We start from the raw sequence: 18,610 nt of genomic DNA, 5'->3' as shown, positions 1-18,610 counted from the left end.
TCCTGCTCCCTCCCATCCAGCAGGACTGGGCAGAGCCCTGGAGAGTGAACTCCCTTCTCTGAGGGGCACATCCCTGCCCCATCATATTTACAAAGGGACTGACTCCACAGCCCCAGAAAAAGAATCTAGAAATGAAATATTGACAACCTAATCCATTTACATAATCAGACTCTTTTTTTTTTCCTACCCACAAGTTAAACAACTTATTTATTTAGAGATCAAGCAATGATTGCTAATGAATTTTACACAAAGCACGCTAATAATGGGGCCTGTGGAACAGAAGGGTAATCACAGCAGGAATTAGTTTTCTACTTAAACATCCTTCCTTTGCAACATATCAATCTAATGTGTCCGATGTTGCCATTAACAACCAGATACATTGCTCAATTAAATTACAAAATGGGCTGCAAAACCCTCATTACGTTTCATGTTTAATTTGCACTGGATTCTGCCTAACCAGGGAGGCCTGCATTATTATACCCACTCAACCTTAATATGCTCGCAATGATGGGGGGTGGGTTCCTGCAGCTGTCACCTACAAAATAAATGGAGGCAATTTTACAAAATATTAAACAAACACCAGGCAGCCCATTTAGGTGGGAAACCCAAATGCTACCGGGCCCTTCTAGGAATTCTTCTTCTGTAGATGGTTGACGAAACTTGCCTGAAGACCCCGAGGCTTTTGGGGTTTCTCTCTGCCTCAGGATCATGGGCTGGGCCCCAACAAGAGGGACTAGGGGTATTTCTCCATTTGGTACATCTTGGCACCAATGAGGTTGGATCTGCTGGTGCTGAGTCCGGTCAGCTGGAACCCTGGGCCCGCTTGTCTCCAACAACGAATGGGCTGTATTCGCTCTCACGTGGAAGTGGCCGGAAACAGAGTCCTGTTCTGGTTCTGGGGTCTTCTGGCTCCTGTCCTTGCTGGCTCATCCCCAATGTCTACTTATCCAGGGAGATGGTGAGGATGGGAAGGTGGCTCAGTGCTTTACTCCTGCCTCCCTTGTCCCCCTAGAGATGCAGTCTCCAACAGAGGTCAGAGAGGGATGGATCCCCAGATGCCACACCCCGCATTCTGTGCCAGGGATGCTCACGGAGATGAACACTGGCTCACAAAGAGACCAGATCTGGCTTAAAAGACTTCAGGCTGGGGGTATGCAAGCCCAAAGCTAAAAACGGAAAATCTCTTTTCTGGACCACTGAGGCCTCGGGGCTGACTTCAGTGAGAGCTGGAGGGGTGCAGTTATGTTGGTCAGAGCCAGAAGGACTCACTGGTTAATTCAGGCCTGCTTCCTGCTGTTACCTGGGCAGGGGAAGCAGAGTAACAAAATCCAGGGCCAGAGGTGAAGCATGGATCCCACAGAAGCAGGCAAGGGTGGGACAGCCTCCTCTCTACTGCTCGTCTCTCTGCTCAAAGAGACACACGTGGTTCAGAGTGAGAGGGAGGAGACTCGCCCGAGTTCTCTGGACAAACGTCCTCCGCCAGCTCTGAATCCACTCACCGTCAGACACCTTGGCTGTCGTTTCTGCTCCTTCTAGAGCGCCTGCCCTATCATCGTGGAATCTTTCTTACCATATGGCAAGTGCACACGTCTGGCAGTCCCTCCGTTATGTGTGCTGTGGGTTATCCACGAAGGCTGCAAGGCTGGTTTGATACCAGGACATTGGTGCCCTTGTTCAGCCTATTCTCAGGCCACAGGCCTTCAGAGGATGCAAACCGACGTCAGCATCCTTTTGGCAGAACTCACGTCAGGAATAAAAATCCACTTCTAAAAGCAACTGTGCAAAATGCGTGAACTGAGTTTGCACGCTCAGCTCCCTTGGCTTATCGGTGTCACTGCCTCTCTCCAGGAGGGCAGCAAGTAGAGAGTGGTGGTAGGTGCCCACCCGCTTCCCCAGGTGAGTCAATCAATGCAAGGTCAGGGCTTGGGTCACCGGGCTGGGTGGGGTGGGGGTGGGGGGTACCCTCAGCAGGCTGAGTGCCAGGAAGTTTGGGTTGTGGCAGAAGGACTCCAAATGCTTTTTCTGAGAAAGGAACAGGAAAGCTGGCAGAAGAAGGCCGTGGACCGGTAAACCTGAGCTGTTCTCTTCAAGGCTGCTGTGAAAATGAGTATTATGAACAGCAAGGACGAGAGTTAACAGCTTACTTACCTGTCCCCCATGTATCCGGCTGTGCAGTGGCACTGCCCAGTCACGTGGTCACACTGCCCTCCGTGGTGGCAAGGACAGTCCTGGCTGCAATTCTGGCCGAATGTCCCTGGTGGGCAGGGCTGGGCACACACTGCTCCCTGAAACACAGGAGGGAAGACATGCAGAGGTGGTGCTGCTGAGATGCAATGCTGGGGCCACCTTCTTCTAGAAGTAGCACAGTTGCTACAGCCCAAGGGACCACGCCATTCCCTCAGTGGGACCTTCTCCCCCGATCACAGAAGCATAGAAAGCGGGACACCATGGCTTCAAAGCTAGAGATGGGCAGACTGAGGCCAATTGGCTCATCTAATTATTCAGCAACACTTACTGAGCGCCTGTTGTATACCAGGTCCTGCGTTAGACACTCGGGATATGAAAATATGAGTAAGACTCAATTTCTCTCCTCCCAGTCTACTGGGGAGAGAGACAAGAAAACAGGTAACTAGTGCACGGTGCTAGGTGCCCTCACACCGGTACCCAATAAAGTGCTGAGGAAAAACAAAGCAGAGGTGTGATTAAACATGGTGGTCTGGAAACACACATTTATCTCTACTTCTTTCCCAAACCCAGCTAACAGGAGAGTAAAGGGGGGCAATGTATAGACCTACAAGGAGAAAAGGAAGGGGAGAGGGGACTGTAGAGGACAAGAGGTGTCACGTGGTGGAAGATGGACCGGCAGATAGATGAGCAGTGACTGCTGGGGTTTCTGCTTTCTCAGCAATGCCAAGTGCCTGCAAAGCAAGCGTTGCAAGACATAGCTCAGAAAAGCTGAGGAATCAGAGACACCAGGGGCGCCTGAAGGCCAAGGTGCAGGGGTGGGGAAATAGGGGGACGGTCTGAACGTTTATAAAAGAGGGAATTAGGGCTTCCCTGGTGGCGCAGTGGTTGAGAGTCCGCCTGCCGATGCAGGGGACACGGGTTCGTGCCCCGATCCGGGAAGATCCCACGTGCCGCGGAGCGGCTGGGCCCGTGAGCCATGGCCGCTGGGCCTGCGTGTCCGGAGCCTGTGCTCCGCGATGTGAGAGGCCCGCGTACCACAAAAATAAATACATAAAGTAGTAAGCCAGGGAGATTTATCAAACCATGATTGGAACCATCCTTTAAAAAAAAAAAAAAAAAAAAAAAAAAAGAGGGAATTAGACCCCAGATTTTTACTCCCATTTCAAATAGCCAAGTGACTTCCCAAGACTGGCAGTTTACTTTTGGGGAGGTTGATCCCTAAAGGCTTCAGACACAGGGACACCAAGCACAGCTAAGGGGAGTGGGGCAACAGAAATGGGGGTCTTGTGAGATCTGCCTGCTGAACAGTCAGACCCTCTGCTCTCTTCCCCTGCTCAGCTCCTCCGATGCTAGTGACCAGACTCTACTCCCTCTGGCAGGGATCTGGAGGATTCCTTTCCAGGGACACTGAGAGGAAAGACCTATAAATAATGATATTTGAGAGTCCCATCCGTCAACAAGCCTGGCATCTCCCCCCGCCCCCTAGGCTTCCAACCAGCTTTTCCAAGGATCATGGTAAAACATGAACAGGAAGCCAGGGATCACCAGATATTTGAAATGAGGCTCTAGCAAGTTGCGAGATGGCGGTAAGGCACATTATGTAGAAATATGGAGCCAGTCCTGAGCCATAAGAAACACCTAAAAGATTTGAAGCTGGTACCTTTCAGGAGAGGGATTTGTGACAGCTCTGGGGGGTACAGAGGACTACTTTCCCCTCCCTCCAGTAGTAGCCTTGTGGCATTAGATACTGTGTATGATTTTTAAATTATACATGTGACTCTTAGATCTTTATCAGACAGAAATCTAAACTTACTCTTGTCTCCTGCTGCCCTTCCAGCCTCTCCCATACCAGAGATGGTTATTTTTCTTATGGAGATCAAGGATTCTCCCACAATTAATCAATTAGTTCAACACACAATTATTAAGCACCAATAACTGCCAACCCCAAGGAAGCTAGTTTAGGCAGGAAAATCCTGCTGACCGGGGTCATCTATCAATATCATCGAATTTACTTGTAATGAATTAAGTGGGAGGCCTTTTCGTTCAGATGTCTCCTCTACACATAACAGACAGTGCGGGGCTGAGGGGGGGCAGGGATGGGGGGCTGAACAGCAAAGGCAGAAGCCCAGGGCTGTGGGATGAGTGTGTATATGAGGAGAGGGGCAGGGAAAAGCTGCTCAGACGAGGGCGTCCCTCTTCTTCCTGGAGGTGGTGGGGTTACCCGGGCTTGCCTTTCTCACTGTACCCCACAAGCTCCAGGGATTCTTGAGGGAAGAGATGAGTCTTTCTGGCCACCATCTGAGCCGGTCCTCTGTGGTCTTGGACAAGGACATTCTGACCCTGAAAAAACACTCTGAGCCATCCTGGGGGCTGTGCTTATACTTCCTACCTCTCCATCACAGAGCACTGTGGGGTACCCTGTACCTACACACACACGGACGCCCATATACACCATCCACCCTGTTAGACTGCACACTCCCTTTCTCTTCAGAGTTTCTGAGACATGACCAGGGCCCCCTAAAGAGGCCAATAGGAAAGTTTGCTTCCTTTCAACACTTCCTGGGGAAATCAAGCATCCTTGAGACTTTTTTGGATAGGAGGGCGAGCACTTCTTTTAGCCCCTGCTCAGTATTCCCCAAATGCAGCACCCCAGGTCCCTGTAACCCTAAGCCCCTCCTCAGGCTCGAGCTCCCGGGGCCTGAAGGAATCTGTTACCTTGGAAGGACTGCTGCCTGGTGTGGTGGGAAAAACAGTAGACTCAAAGTCAGGACTTGGGCTCAACCCCTAGTTCTACCTCCTTCCAGATGGCTGAGCGAGGACAAGTCACGTGATCACCCTGAGCCTCGGTTTCCTCATCTAGAAAATGCGAGTGGTAACCCCCAGTCTCCCAGGTGGTTAAGATTCAGTGGGATTAGAGATGAGCAGGCCCTTCATTAATATTAGTTCAACCCAAGCAGACACCGGATGTACAGGTGGTGGGAGCCCAGTATCACCTGGGACAGAGAAGCATGTGGGAGAACCACATAATTAATTGGTTACTGCCGGTTGGAAGAAAAGCTTTTTGGGGAGAGGTAGGGAGAGAGGACAGGCAGGAAAGTATCTGCTTGAGAGGGCTGTGGTCTTATGGTTTCTTTCCGGCTACTATGAGCTGAATTGTGTCCCTCTAGATTCATATATCCTAACCCCTGGCAACTTACAACGTGACTTGAGAGAGGCAATAAAGTTAAAATGAGGTCATTAGGGTGGGCCCTCATCCAATATGACCCATGTCCTCATTGGGAGAGGAGATTAGGACACACACAGGTACAGAGGGAAGGCCACGTGGAGATGCAGGGAGAAGACAGCCGTCTACAAGCCAGGGACTGAAGCCTCAGAAGGAACCAACCCTGCCAACACCTTGGTCTCAGACTTCTGGCCTCTAAAACTGTGAGAAAACAAGTTTCTGTTGTTTAAGCCACCCAGTCTGTGCTACTTTGTTGTGACAGCCCCAACACACCTGCCCTGCGGTCACCTGAAAGCACGTCTCCAAGTGCAGTGGGATCTCAGGCTGTGTGGCATCTAGAAGGTTAGAGATGAGGTGACGCAATAGTCCTGCTCCTCTCGGGACAGGTTAGATCAAATGGTTTTGTCAAAATCTGGAAACCAGCTGCACTTAAAGAGGGCCACGGCTAAATGGAGCATAAAAGTGGAGGGGGCCAAGATGGTGAAGGACTCGAGGTTATGCCAATGAGACAACACAGCCTCTCCAAGCATCTAATGATCACTGCTGTGAGTGACATGGATGGGCATGGATGCCCTCAGTGGACAGTGAACAGTGGTTGGTGTGGGTGCCGTGGAAATGATCCTGGCCACAGGCCAGGGCTTGGGGCTCCATGAATAATCCTTCCCAAACCTGAGCGTCTATGATTTTACAGCTTCAGCTCCAAACACCTCTCCTTGCTCCTTCATGATCACTGGTCCTATTTCCCAGCTCTTCAGGTATGTTGTTTCCTGCGTGTATATGTGTGTGTGTATGTGTGTGCACTCACACACAGAGGCTGATGCCAGCCTCTGGCATCAGACTGGGAACTCCTAAGGCAGGTGATCACATCTCCTACCTCCCATCCATCTGCAGTACCCATTCTCATCAAACTACTCACACCTGGTTCGCCTCCTTTGAAAGATCTCAGAGCCCAGAAGAAGAGAGGAAACAAACCCCCAGGCTCTTTGCAGAGGCCCTCTGGGAATGGGCTCACCACAGCTGGGTGAGTGTTGTGTCCTGTGGGCATACACCAGAGTCCTGGTGGCCTGGGGTCTCTGAAGAGGGGCCTGGGAGGCCAGAGTTCCTGGCAGCTCCTCTCCAGCTCTGCGTAAAGCCTCGGTTCTTTGGAGACCTGTTCGGTGTGACTGAGCAATCGTACTCTTTAGGTCTCGGGAGTGCAGCTGAAGCCACCTGGGGCCAGCAGGAATGTGAGGCAATGGAGGATGATAAAGAGAGGGCCCTTCTGCCCTGAACCCACCCCCTGGCCCCAGCCCTCTCCCTGGGAGGAGCCTCAGGCCCGAGCCACAGCTTCATTACACTGCGTGACTCTGCACTTATGAGGGGTATTAATAATCCATACGAATCTGCAAGTTAAATGCTGTGTCAAAAATAGAAATGCAATTGTCTACAATAAAATTAAAAACATAAAGTCCCCAAATCCAAAGGCTTCTGTTGACAGAGTTTCCTGTCATCTGGAAGAACAAACCTCTCACTGTATTGGGAGAAAAAAAAATCTCTTGTGTTGGTTTCCTCCCCTCCCCCTCTTCAATCACTTTACAGGTACAGGTCTGCCTGCGGCCTGTTCTCCCCCTACCTCATTCTGACCCGACCTCACTGCCCACTGTTGGGTCTCCGAAGACCCAGTCTGCAAGTGATGGAATTCCGGAAGCTGGCTGGAAATGAGAGGGCCTTTGCAGAGACTGGTTCAGGGTGGGAGAAATGGGCAGGTGTGGGAGAGTCAGCGGCCCCTTTATCCTCCTCAGAAGAGACAGAGACAGACAGACACCGAGAGCTGGGATTCAGGAGTCAGGAGACCCGGATTCCAGCTCCACCTCCGTCTTCACCAGCTGTGTGGCTTTGGCCAGCTCACTTAGCCTCTCTGGGCCTCAGCTTCCTCATCTGAGAAGGGAAGGTATTGACAGACCAGTGGTGTTCAAACCTCTTAAAGCTGGGAGGGCCTGTTTTTACATGAAGTCTTACCTAGAACCTCTAGGTAGATTAAAATGGGGAAGTGGGGTGCGTGGGAGCCAGAGCCCCAATTATTAGGCTACTTGTCCCCACCCTCACCTCCAAGAAAGCAAGGCTTCTGTGAAACACAGAAGCAAATCCTACAGTCTGCATTGATTGTTTCCAAACGCAGACTTGAAGACAGGGTTGGCTGCCTCAGAATTATCTGGAGGAGATATTTAAATATAGAGATCCCCGGGCCCCAGAAGGTCTCTGGTGGAGCCTGGGAATCTGTATTAACCCCACCTCCACCCCCATGCACCGCGACTCTGGTGCACAGCCAGGCTGGGACCAGGCTGAACCTGGAACCTGAAACTCTGGTAAATCTCTGCCTGCGTCAACAGGCCCTGCAGCCATCCCTCCTGCTGTCCCCGCCCCGCCCCCCGACCCGACCCGGGGCCACACCATGACCTCATCGTTCACAGCCTCCTGAAAGATCCTGCCCCTGCTCAGCAGCCCTGTCCTCCCTGGCTTTGCAAAGCCTCAGGCCCCAGGGGAGGCAGCCGGCTGTGTCACTGAGCTGCCCCCGAAATGGGAAAGTCAGCCTCAGTGACTCACTGCTTCTGAGGGGCTTGGGACTGTGGAGGGTGGGGACACTGACAGGGAGAGCACACTGGCTAAAAGGAGGCTGTGGCTTCTCTGTGGCATCCAGGGACATACAGAAAGCAACTGTAGAGCACTCCAGAGCTTGCAAGGCACATTGGATGTGCGCTGCCTCATCTGAGCCTTCTGTCAACCATGCTGCTATGAAGGGCAGGGCTGTTTTTGTTTTTTTTTTTTAATTTTTAATTTTTAAATTTTTTGGCCACACCACGCGGCACGTGGGATCTTAGTTCCCTGACCAGGGATCGAACCCGCGTCCCCTGCATTGGAAGCATGAAGTCTTAACCACTGGACCTCCAGGGAAGTCCCAGGGCTGACGGTTTTCATGCCAGCTTTGCAGACGGGGAAGCAGAGACTAGAATAGCCGAGGGCTTTTTTCAGGGTCAACATTGGGTGTGAGGCCTGATGTGATGTGATAAAGCTCATCCCCCTTTCCCACAATGGTGGTTCCCAGACAAGAGACCTGGATTGGTTGAGGCTGCATGAGAATCACCTGGAGCACTTGTTAAAATACAGATTCTGGGGCCCACAGAATCAGAATATGTGTATGTGTGTGAGTACAGAGGTTGGAGGCTGGGAATCTGAAGTTCTATAAATGAAGGTGATCCATACCCTGCTCTCTCCCTTCCCCTGCACCACCCCAATCTTTACACCATGCCCTTTTCACCACATTTCAGAGCCCATGGCAGCTCAAGAGAGTCCCTATGCTGAAAGACAGAGACAATTTATAAGAATAATTCAACTCCTTTGCACACGAGGGACCACAGGCTCAGAGAGGTTAAGTAACTTGCTTCAGGTCACACAGCACTTAGATGGGAGCCCTGGGATTCAAAGCTGTGTCCATGACACAACTGGCAGTGTCTAATGATGCCCATGACCATAAAGAGGAGGCAGGGGATTCAGGGTGGGAGAGGGATTTAGCTCTCCAGGGTGCATGTGAGGGGATGCTCAGACATCTTACAGAGCCCCACCCAGATCCTGCAGGTCCACCTACCATCCAGCCTGGGGGGCAGGAACACTCGCCAGTGATGTGGTGGCAGGTACCCCCATTCTGGCAGGGGCAGCGCAGCTCACAGTGAGCCCCGTGGCTCCCAGGTGGGCAGAGCTCCTCGCAGCTGCGTGGGGAAGCAGAGGCGTTAGAGGCAGCTGCATGCAGATCAGGTCACAGGGCCCTCTGGTGCTGCCAGTCCCAAGGCTCCCGGGCTCCCTAGAAGTTAGTGAGTTCACAGTCAGTGTGAACTATACAAGGCACAAGGCCAGGAGAGGGAAAAAAGGGCTCAGATACAATGAACTGGAAGGTTGTGTGCGTGGGCCAGTACTTGTGGGATGACTTAAGTGCTTTTAGTGTAAAGAAGAGTGCTCTACCAGGAGGGAAAGCTGAGGAAGGCTTCCCTAAGAGGGACACATTTCACTTGAGCCTTGGAGGTGAAGTTAATTCCACGAGGAGAAGGGGAGGAAGGGCATATGCCAGGCAGAAGGAACAGGACAAGCAAAGGCCATTAGACATAGTCTTCAAATTCTGCCTAAATTCAGAGAGAGGGAGAATCTGGGGCATGCCTCCACCCTCTTCCAGGCTTTCATCTCCTACAACAGCCTTCTATACAGGGACTATCACTGCTGAGATGCAGGGAAAGATTTGCCTGGGGTCTTGGTCTTGGGCCTTAGCCCAGTGTTTTGCCCCTGGAGCTGTGGCCAGACACTGGGGCAGGGGACACACAACATCCATCAAAGATGTATCTGCAGCCAGAGTCCTTGGGTGTCCCCTCAGGATCTAGGGCTGTTGGGAAGGCCACTGAGCCTTTGATAGGGTGGGGAGGAGAACTTCAATCTTGCCTCTGAAGGGGTCTCAACTAAGCAGTCTTGGAGGGCTCCTGTCCATGCAGCCTCCGTCTCCAGGGAACTGGAGCGAGGGGCTGCGTGGGGTCTGAGGGGAGAAGGGAAGGGAAGAGGAACAGGAGGCCTGGAACGGTCAACGACGACATTTGGGTTACGATCAGAATTCCAAACTAAGATCTGGGGCCTGGACCAGGAAGGGCCTCCTGGGAGGATGTTAGCCAGATCCTCTGGCCATGAGAGCCTCCATCAAATTTGTCCTCCCAGCTCGCACCAGTCACCCTGGGGCCTGGACGACAGGGATCTGAGGGTGTGGGCGAGGCCCGGGCGTTCAGCCTCTCAAGGACTTGGGGTCGGAGCGCAGGAGATTTTACAGCCAGGACTATCTTGACCCTCCAAGTGCTTCCCGATCCTGCTCTCCCAGCCGCCCCGGGCTTTACTCACTAGACGCCAGTATAGCCGGGTGAGCAGAGGCACTCTCCGGTGCGGGGATCACAGCTGGTGCTGTGGCGGCACTGGCACGGCAGCTGGCAGCCCTTGCCGTGGGTGCCAGGCGCGCAGAGCTCCTCGCAGCGCCAGCCTCGGAAGCCGGCGGCACACACGCAGGCGCCGGTGATGGGGTTGCACAGGGCTCCGTTTTGGCACTGGCACCGGTTGCTGCAATGGGGGCCCCAGTGGTCGCTGTCGCAGCCTGCAAGAGAGGAGCGGGTCAGGGCATAGGGATCCCCGTGGACTCTGCTTGGGATGGGGGCTGGAAAGAGCCTTCCCCATCTCTGCATTGCTCTTCCCTGCATAGGAGGCGGCAAGGGGTTTCTGGATGGAAGCTTTGGCGCTTCACAGCTCCATCAGCTCCTTGCCAAGCCCCGCTCCACCCCCAAATAATCATCCAGCCTCAGAAGCTTCTTTCCTCAACGCATCTCCCAGTCAGGGTCATTCCATTCCAGCCACGCCTCTCCAGAGGCCCCTCTCTGGTACTGAAACTCTGGAACCACAAGCTTAATTTTACCTTTGCTAAAACTCTTCTTGGTTGGCTCTCTCTTCCTCTCAGCCAGGCCCCGTCTCTTCCAGTGTGCCTCCCCTCTTCTCCGTGACCCTCCTCCCCTTCTTGGTGCCTCCCCAGCCCAGCCCCCATCTCTCTCTCTTTTCATCTCTTCCGGAAACATTAGTTCTTCTCACCTCTTGCATCTCACTCTCTGTGAACAAGTCTTCTAACGCCCTGCCCCTCTCCCGGCTCCATCTCCCTGTCACCGCCTCCACTCCCATCTCTCTTTCATCCTGCGTCTCCCTAACAGTAATGCCTACACCTCCTGGTGCCTTCATTCTCAGTTCAATTTCATTACTTTCCAAGCAGCCAACTTCAGAAGGAGCAGGAAAAAAGAAATATTTCCCTGGGAGGTGACAGACAGCCTTGAAGATCTTTATATGTAATTAAATGTTTCAAAGAGTGATATCTGAGCCAGCTTTGCAGAAATTCACACTCTGCGGTGGGGGTGGGGGGGGCTGAATGGCTGTCCTCAGGTAGGTCACCCAGCCTGCTGCCACTTCCTAGTCTGACCCTCACTTGATGCATACAGGACACACAACAGCAAGACATCCTTCAACTATAGCCTCATTCACTCAAATCCTGGAGTAGAGGTGCATGTGGGGTGCAGGCAAGGACAGGCATAAATAATGTACTAGGAGATTTTCCATGGAGAAAAAGACTGCTCCCGGCTAAGGAAGCAGGCAACATTTCCTGGAAGAGAAGGCATCTGAAGTGGGCTGTAAAAGATGTCTCACTTGTCTGACAATCAGAGTGACTAACTGTCCCAGTTTCACCATTGAAAGTCCCTCATTCTGAGAAATCCCTCTGTGCTGGGCAAACTGGAATGGCTAGAGACCCTACTGCCTGAAGACAAGGAGATGATTAGTTGACCTTTGTGCTCCAGTGACTGTAGGGTTTAGCCACTCAGAGAGGAAAGGGGGCAGGTGAGTGGGATTGGGGAAGGTGTCCCTTGGGCAGGTTCAGTAGGAGCAAAGAGACAGTCGTACTTGAGTGCTGGGTATGTACAAAAGCACAAGGTTCTAGTGAAGCCAGTGAGTACATGGGATCTTTGGAAACTAAAAGATTGATGGAAGAATCACTCTACCAGCCCCACCAACCCTCCTGCATATACTTCCCACTTGCTGACCAGGGTCAATTGGTCAAAGTCATGGAAACTGTCCATTACTTTTAGTAGATGGAACCACACTAGGCCTGGAATCCCAATCACCCTATCTTGCTTCATCCCTTCTTCACTGTGCCCCAAATATACACACATACAAACCGAGCTGCCAAATTCTGAGTAAGACTCACCCTGCATTTTCTACCTGGTACTACAGAAAGTGAGGCAAAAACCAAGTCCAATAGCCATAACAATTTTGAGAAAGATGAACAAAGCTGGGGGCATCACACTTTCTGATTATAAATATTACAAAGCTATAGTAATTCAAACAGTATGATCTCGGCATAAAAACAGACACGTGGATCAATGGAACAGAATACAGAGTCCAGAAAGAAACCCATGCGTATATAGTCAATTAGTTTATGACAAAGGAGCCAAGAATATACAACAGGGAAAGGATAGTTTCTTCAATAAATGGTGTTGGGAAAACTGGACAGCCACATGTAAAAGAATGAAACTGGAACCCTATCTTACACCATATGTAAAAATCAACTCAAACTGGATTAAAGACTTGAATGTAGGACCAGAACCAAAAAACTCCTAGAAGAAAACATAGGTAGTAAGCTCCCTGATATTGGCCTTGGCAATGAATTTTTGGATTTGACACTAAAAGCAAAGGCTACTGAAGCAACATCAACAAATGGGACTACATGAAACTAAAAAGCTTCTGCACAGCAAAGGAAATCATCAACAAAATGAAAAGGCAACCTACCAAATGGGACAAAATATTTGCAAATCACATATCTGATAAGGGTTTAATATCCAAAATATATAAATAACTTATATAACTAAATAGCAAACAAACAAACAAACAATCTGATTAAAAAATGGGTAGAGGATCTGAATAGATATTTTTACAAAGAAGACATACAGACGACCAAAAGGTACTTGAAAAGATGCTCATAACCATCAGGGAAATGCAAATCAAAACCACACTGAGGGGACTTCCCTGGTGGTGCAGTGGTTAAGAATCTGCCTGCCAATGGAGAGGACACAATTTCGAGCCCTGCTCTGGGAAGATCCCGCATGCCGCGGAGCGACTAAGCCCGTGTGCCACAACTACTGAGCCTGCACTCTAGAGCCCTCGAGCCACAACCACTGAAGCCCGTGTGCCTAGAGCCCGTGCTCCACAACAAGAGAAGCCACCACAATGAGAAGCTCACGCACTGCAATGAAGAGTAGCCCCCGCTTGCTACAACTAAAGCCCACGCGCAGCAATGAAGACCCAACGCAGCCAAAATAAATAAATAAATAATTTATTTATCTTTAAAAAAAACGAATGCATAGATTAAAAAAAATAATCCACACTGAGATATCACCTCAAACCTGATAGACTGGCTATTATCTAAAAGACAAGAAATAACAAGTGTTGACAACGATGTGGAGAAAAAGAAACACTTGTGCATTGTTGGTGGGAATTTAAGTTGGTGCAGCCAGTATGGAAAACAGTATGGAGTTTCCTCAAAAACTTAAAAATAGAACTACTGTAAAATCCAGCAGTTCTACTCCTGGGTATATATCTGAAAGAAATGGAAACATTAACTCGAAAAGATATCTGCACCCCCATGTTCACTGCAGCATTATTTACACTAGCCAAGACACAGAAGCAATCTAAATGTTCAACAATGGATGAATGGATTAAAAAATGTGTTTGTACACACACACACACACACACACACTGGAATTTTAAAAAATAATTTTACTTATTTATTTATGGCTGTGTTGGGTCTTCGTTGCTGCGCGCAGGCTTTCTCTAGTTGCGGCGAGCGGGGGCTACTCTTTGTTGTGGTGCACGGGCTCTAGGCTCATGGGCATCAGTAGTTGTGGCTCATGGGCTTCCGCAGTTGTGTCTCACAGGCTCAGTAGTTGTGGTGCACGGGCTTAGATGCTCCACAGTATGTGGATCTTCCTGGACCAGGACTCAAACCCATGCCCCCTGCATTGGCAGGCAGATTCTTAACCACTCACCACCAGGGAAGTCCCACACAATGGAATATTATTCAGCCACAAAAAAGGATATCTTGCCATTTGTGACAATATGGATAGACGTTTTGAGGGCATTATGCTAAGTGAAATAAGTCAGACAGAGAAAGACAAATACCATATAATCTCACTTATATGTGGAGTCTAACAAACAAACAAACATCAAACTCATAGATACAGAGAACAGATTGGTGGTTTTCAGAGGTAGGGAGTAGGCAAAAGGGCCAAAGGTAGTCAAAAGGTACAAACTTCCAGCTACAAGATAAATGAGTTCAGGGGATGTAATGTACAACATGGTGACTATAGTTAATAATTCTGTATTGTATATTTGAGAGTTGCTAAGAGAGAAGATCTTAAAAGGTCTCATCATAAGAAAAAAACAACTGTAACTGTGTGATGTTAACTAGACTTAGGGTGGTGATCATTTCGTAATATATACAGATGTTGAATCACTATGTTGTAACCTAAACTAATATAACATTATATGTCAATTATATCTCAATTTAAAGAATTGAGTCCAGTTATCATTATAACCAGCACTCACACTGAAAAAGGCTCACAGGACAGACAGTGATGGAGCACGCAGCAGTCCAGCATCTGCCACGTCACCTTCTCTCTGGGAGATCTACTCAGTGAGTAGAAAGACAGCAGAATTACCTACTGTATCATTTCTCTATCTCTTTTTGTTGTCAAGCATATGTAGTTAAATTTGCATGAGTTTAACGTACATATGATGTGACTCCATTGTAATAATAATAACCACCACATTTTAAATGCTCACTTGTGACATTTAAAACCATGTGAATTGGGCTTCCCTGGTGGCGCAGTGGTTGAGAATCTGCCTGCTAATGCAGGGGACATGGCTTTGAGCCCTGGTCTGGGAGGATCCCACATGCCGCTGAGCAACTAGGCCCGTGAGCCACAACTACTGAGCCTGTGCGTCTGGAGCCTGTGCTCCGCAACAAGAGAGGCCAAGATAGTGAGCGGCCCACACACCGCGATGAAGAGTGGCCCCCGCTTGCCACAACTGGAGAAAGCCCTCGCACAGAAACAAAGACGCAACACAGGAAAAATAAATTAATTAATAAACTCCTACCCCCAACATCTTCTTTAAAAAAAACAAAACCATGTGGGGCTTCCCCGGTGGCGCAGTGGTTGCGAGTCCGCCTGCCGATGCAGGGGACACGGGTTCGTGCCCCGGTCCGGTAAGATCCCACATGCCATGGAGCGGCTGGGCCCGTGAGCCATGGCCGCTGAGCCTGCGCGTCCGGAGCCTGTGCTCCGCAACGGGAGAGGCCACAGCAGTGAGAGGCCCACTACCGCAAAAACAACAACAACAACAAAAAACCACCTAATTCCGTAGCAATGACAGAGAAATGAGGCAGTGAGTCAATTATCTACCCTGTTGAAGGTGAATAAAAACTATCACCATTAAAATTACAACAGGACTTTGCATTCTTTCACAGACAATCACAAACTCTTTCCAATTTGGCCCTGGAATGTCAGCCCCTCACAGAGTTTTTTTATTTCTGTCACGGATGCTCCTTCCTAATTATATTTGGCTTTGGCTGATTTTTTTCAAGTGGGCGGATCTTCTCTGGGCAGCGAGTGAGGGCTGAGGCCACCCAAAAGTCTGTAGCCTGGCTGGTTCTGGTCCTTTAATCCGGCCAACTCTTACCCTTCCCAGCCTGTGCATCTCCCAGCTGACCTCTCCTTTCTGCAGGGCCCAGGCTTGGGTCTCCCTCACCCCCACAAGGGGAGTGGCTACATCTCTCCCTTCGCCACCCACCTTCACCACAGACAAGCTTTCAAATTTGTAACTCCACTTGAAAGGGCGGTTAATACGTGCCAGGCCATGATATATATTAATATGTGCCAGGCCATGAGATAAAGGCATAAAGTAAATTTTCTCATTTAATTCTCACAACCACCCCTTTAATGCAGGTGCTATTCTTATCCCCATTTTGCAGATTAGGAAACAGAGGCCCAGGGAGGTTAACTACCTTGTCCAAGGTCACCCAGAGGGGGAGTGACTGGCTATCTGAGCTCTAACCCCTGCTGTTCTACTGGGTGTGGCCTGCTGCTGATGGAAGAGGTGATGTGGGATGTTGGTGGCCAGCCTGGGCTTAGACGGCCACCTTGGATAATGCACAGGGAGATGTGAGAGCAGGGGCTCATTTTCCACAAAGGCCTTATCCAGGGATTGGTTCATGTGGAGGTGGTGGTCACAGGGCCCAGGTTTTTCATGACTGGCCCTACTTCGCATAATTTTATCCTCTTCAGTTAAGATAATTTATTTCTTCTGAACTTTTCCTACTGTGATAAAACATGTATAACATACATTTTGCCATTTGAATCATTTTTAAGTGTACAATCAATTCAGTGGCATTAATTAGACTCACGGTATTGAGCAGCTGTCACCATTATTTCCAAAACTTTTCTATCAACCCAAACTGGAACTCTGGAACCATTAAGTAATAACTCCCCATTCCCTTTTCCATTCTGGAAACTTCTCATCTACTTTCTGTCTCTATGAATTTGTTTTGTCTAGATATTTCACATAAGTGGAATCATATAATATTAGTCCTTTGTGTCTGGCTTCTTTCACTTAGTGTTTTCAAGGCTCATCCATGATGTAGCATATATCTGTACTTCATTCCTTTTTATGACTGAATAGTGTCCTAGTGTATAAGTATGCTACATTTTGTTTATCCATGCATCTCTTGAGGGACACTTGGGTTGTTTCCACCATTTGGCTACTCTGAATAATGCTGCTGTGAACATGCATGTCCAAGTATCTTTTGGAGTCCCTGAAGATCACTTATTAAAGGCACAACTTGCTATGTTTTTATGCCTTTGTTGACTTTCTCTATTAGGAACAATAACTTGGTTGACCATTGTTTTTTTGTCACCACTTCTATATAAGTAGCTTTAGGTGTCTTGTGTCCAATCTCCTCTACTAGCCTTGGAGTCCCTGTGGGTTACAGCATGGGGACCCGGGTGCGTTCTTTTTTTTAAAATTTATTTTATTTTATCTATTTATTTACTTTTTGGCTGCCTTGGGTCTTCGTTGCTGCTCACGGGCTTTCTCTAGTTGCGGCGAGCGGGGGATACTCTTTGCTGTGGTGCGTGGGCTTCTCATTGTGATGGCTTCTCTGGTTGCAGAGCACGGGGTCCAGACATGTGGGCTTCAGTAGTTGCAGCACACAGGCTACAGTAGTTGTGGCACACGAACTCAGTAGTTGTGGTCACGGGCTTAGTTGCTCCGCGGCATGTGGGATCTTCCTGGACCAGGGATCGAACCCGTGTCCCTTGCATTGGCAGGCGGATTCTTAACCACTGCCCCACCAGGGAAGGCCCTGGGGTGAGTTCTTGTTTGCAGCTGTCCCTGCCCCCCACATGCACACACAGTCTCACCTAACGTCCAGCCCAGAGGTGGGGACAGGAAGAGCCATCAGCCATGCTGACAAGGGGGCTTGGCCAGTCCTTCTCCAGTGACCAAAGAGCCTCCTCCCGTGGGGATCCACATCCTCAGACAGTGGTCCTTGGCCTGGCTGCTCATCAGCACCATCCTGGAGGTTTTAAAAACCTCTCATGCCTGGGCTTCAGCCCTGGACATTCTGATTTAATTATTCCACAGTGGTGGAGCCCAAGGACAGGTCCTTTTAAAAAGCTCAGCAGATGATAACTACTCTCTTTCTGGTGATCTGCGTTCTCACTGGTCCTCTCAGGGAGATAGGTAGGAGGATGCTGAGTCTTGGTGGGGGTGGGGGGGGGAGAGATGGACAATTCCTCCCATTCCAGAGATGGCAATCCTGAGACTCAGCAAGGAGGGAGACTGGCCACTGATGTGAAGGTCAAGGGGTAGAAAGGAATCTTGAATGCAATGGCCCTGAGCTGCCCCAGCCTGTACCAGAGTCTGGGCCAAAGCCCCCACAGGGCCCCCTTAGCAGTGGAAAGGCTTGACACAGTCAGAGCATCTCCCAGGAATGGCCCATGCCCCCGCCCACCCTGAGAAGAAGTGGGGGAGCTGCCAGGTCATGGGATTGCTCCTGAGTTTACAAAGCAGCAGGCATGGAGGCAGAGACAGAGCAGCAGCCACTGGAAACCATTTCAGCTGCTACATAAAGTGACTTCCCAGTGAGCGAGGCCGTTTGTCAACTGACTTACCCCAATAAAAGCACAGCCAGGGGCTTCCCTGGTGGCGCAGTGGTTAAGAATCCCCCTGCCAATGCAGGGGACACGGGTTCGATCCCTGGTCCGGGAGGATCCCATATGCCACGGAGCAACTAAGCTCGTGCGCCACAACTTCTGAGCCTGCGCTCTAGAGCCCCTGAGACACAGCTATTGAGCCTGCGCACTTAGAAGCCACCGCAACGAGAAGCCTGCGCATCGCAACAAAGAGTAGCCCCAGCTCGCCGCAACCAGAGAAAGCCCGTGCGCAGCAACGAAGACCCAACGCAGCCAAAAATAAATAAAATAAAATAAAAAACTTTATTTATGTAAAAAGAAGCACAGGCAAATCCTCAAAGGTCAAGCCCCTCCACTTTTT

General features: G+C 49.9%; 1 protein-coding gene across 11 annotated transcripts in view; it reads right to left on the bottom strand.

Annotated features, from left to right (window-relative positions):
• MEGF11 (multiple EGF like domains 11) overlaps positions 1–18,610 on the bottom strand; it is a 366,564-nt gene that overhangs the window by 70,481 nt on the left and 277,473 nt on the right. For all 11 annotated transcript variants that reach the window (XR_010839780.1, XM_067029616.1, XM_067029613.1 and 8 more), the window contains 3 exons: positions 10,316–10,562; positions 9,033–9,153; positions 2,149–2,285 (listed from right to left, as the gene is read on the bottom strand). Coding sequence is in view for 10 of the 11 variants with exons in the window: in XM_067029616.1 (XP_066885717.1) it covers positions 2,149–2,285; positions 9,033–9,153; positions 10,316–10,562 (505 nt within the window). In the remaining variant the exon portion in view is untranslated. The remainder of the gene's footprint in view (positions 1–2,148; positions 2,286–9,032; positions 9,154–10,315; positions 10,563–18,610) is intronic.

Source organism: Kogia breviceps, chromosome 3, assembly GCF_026419965.1.
Source record: "Kogia breviceps isolate mKogBre1 chromosome 3, mKogBre1 haplotype 1, whole genome shotgun sequence".
In the NCBI taxonomy this organism is placed as follows: domain Eukaryota; kingdom Metazoa; phylum Chordata; class Mammalia; order Artiodactyla; family Physeteridae; genus Kogia; species Kogia breviceps.
Note: the sequence above shows the minus strand (reverse complement) of the source record. Positions and strands in the feature narration are given on the sequence as shown.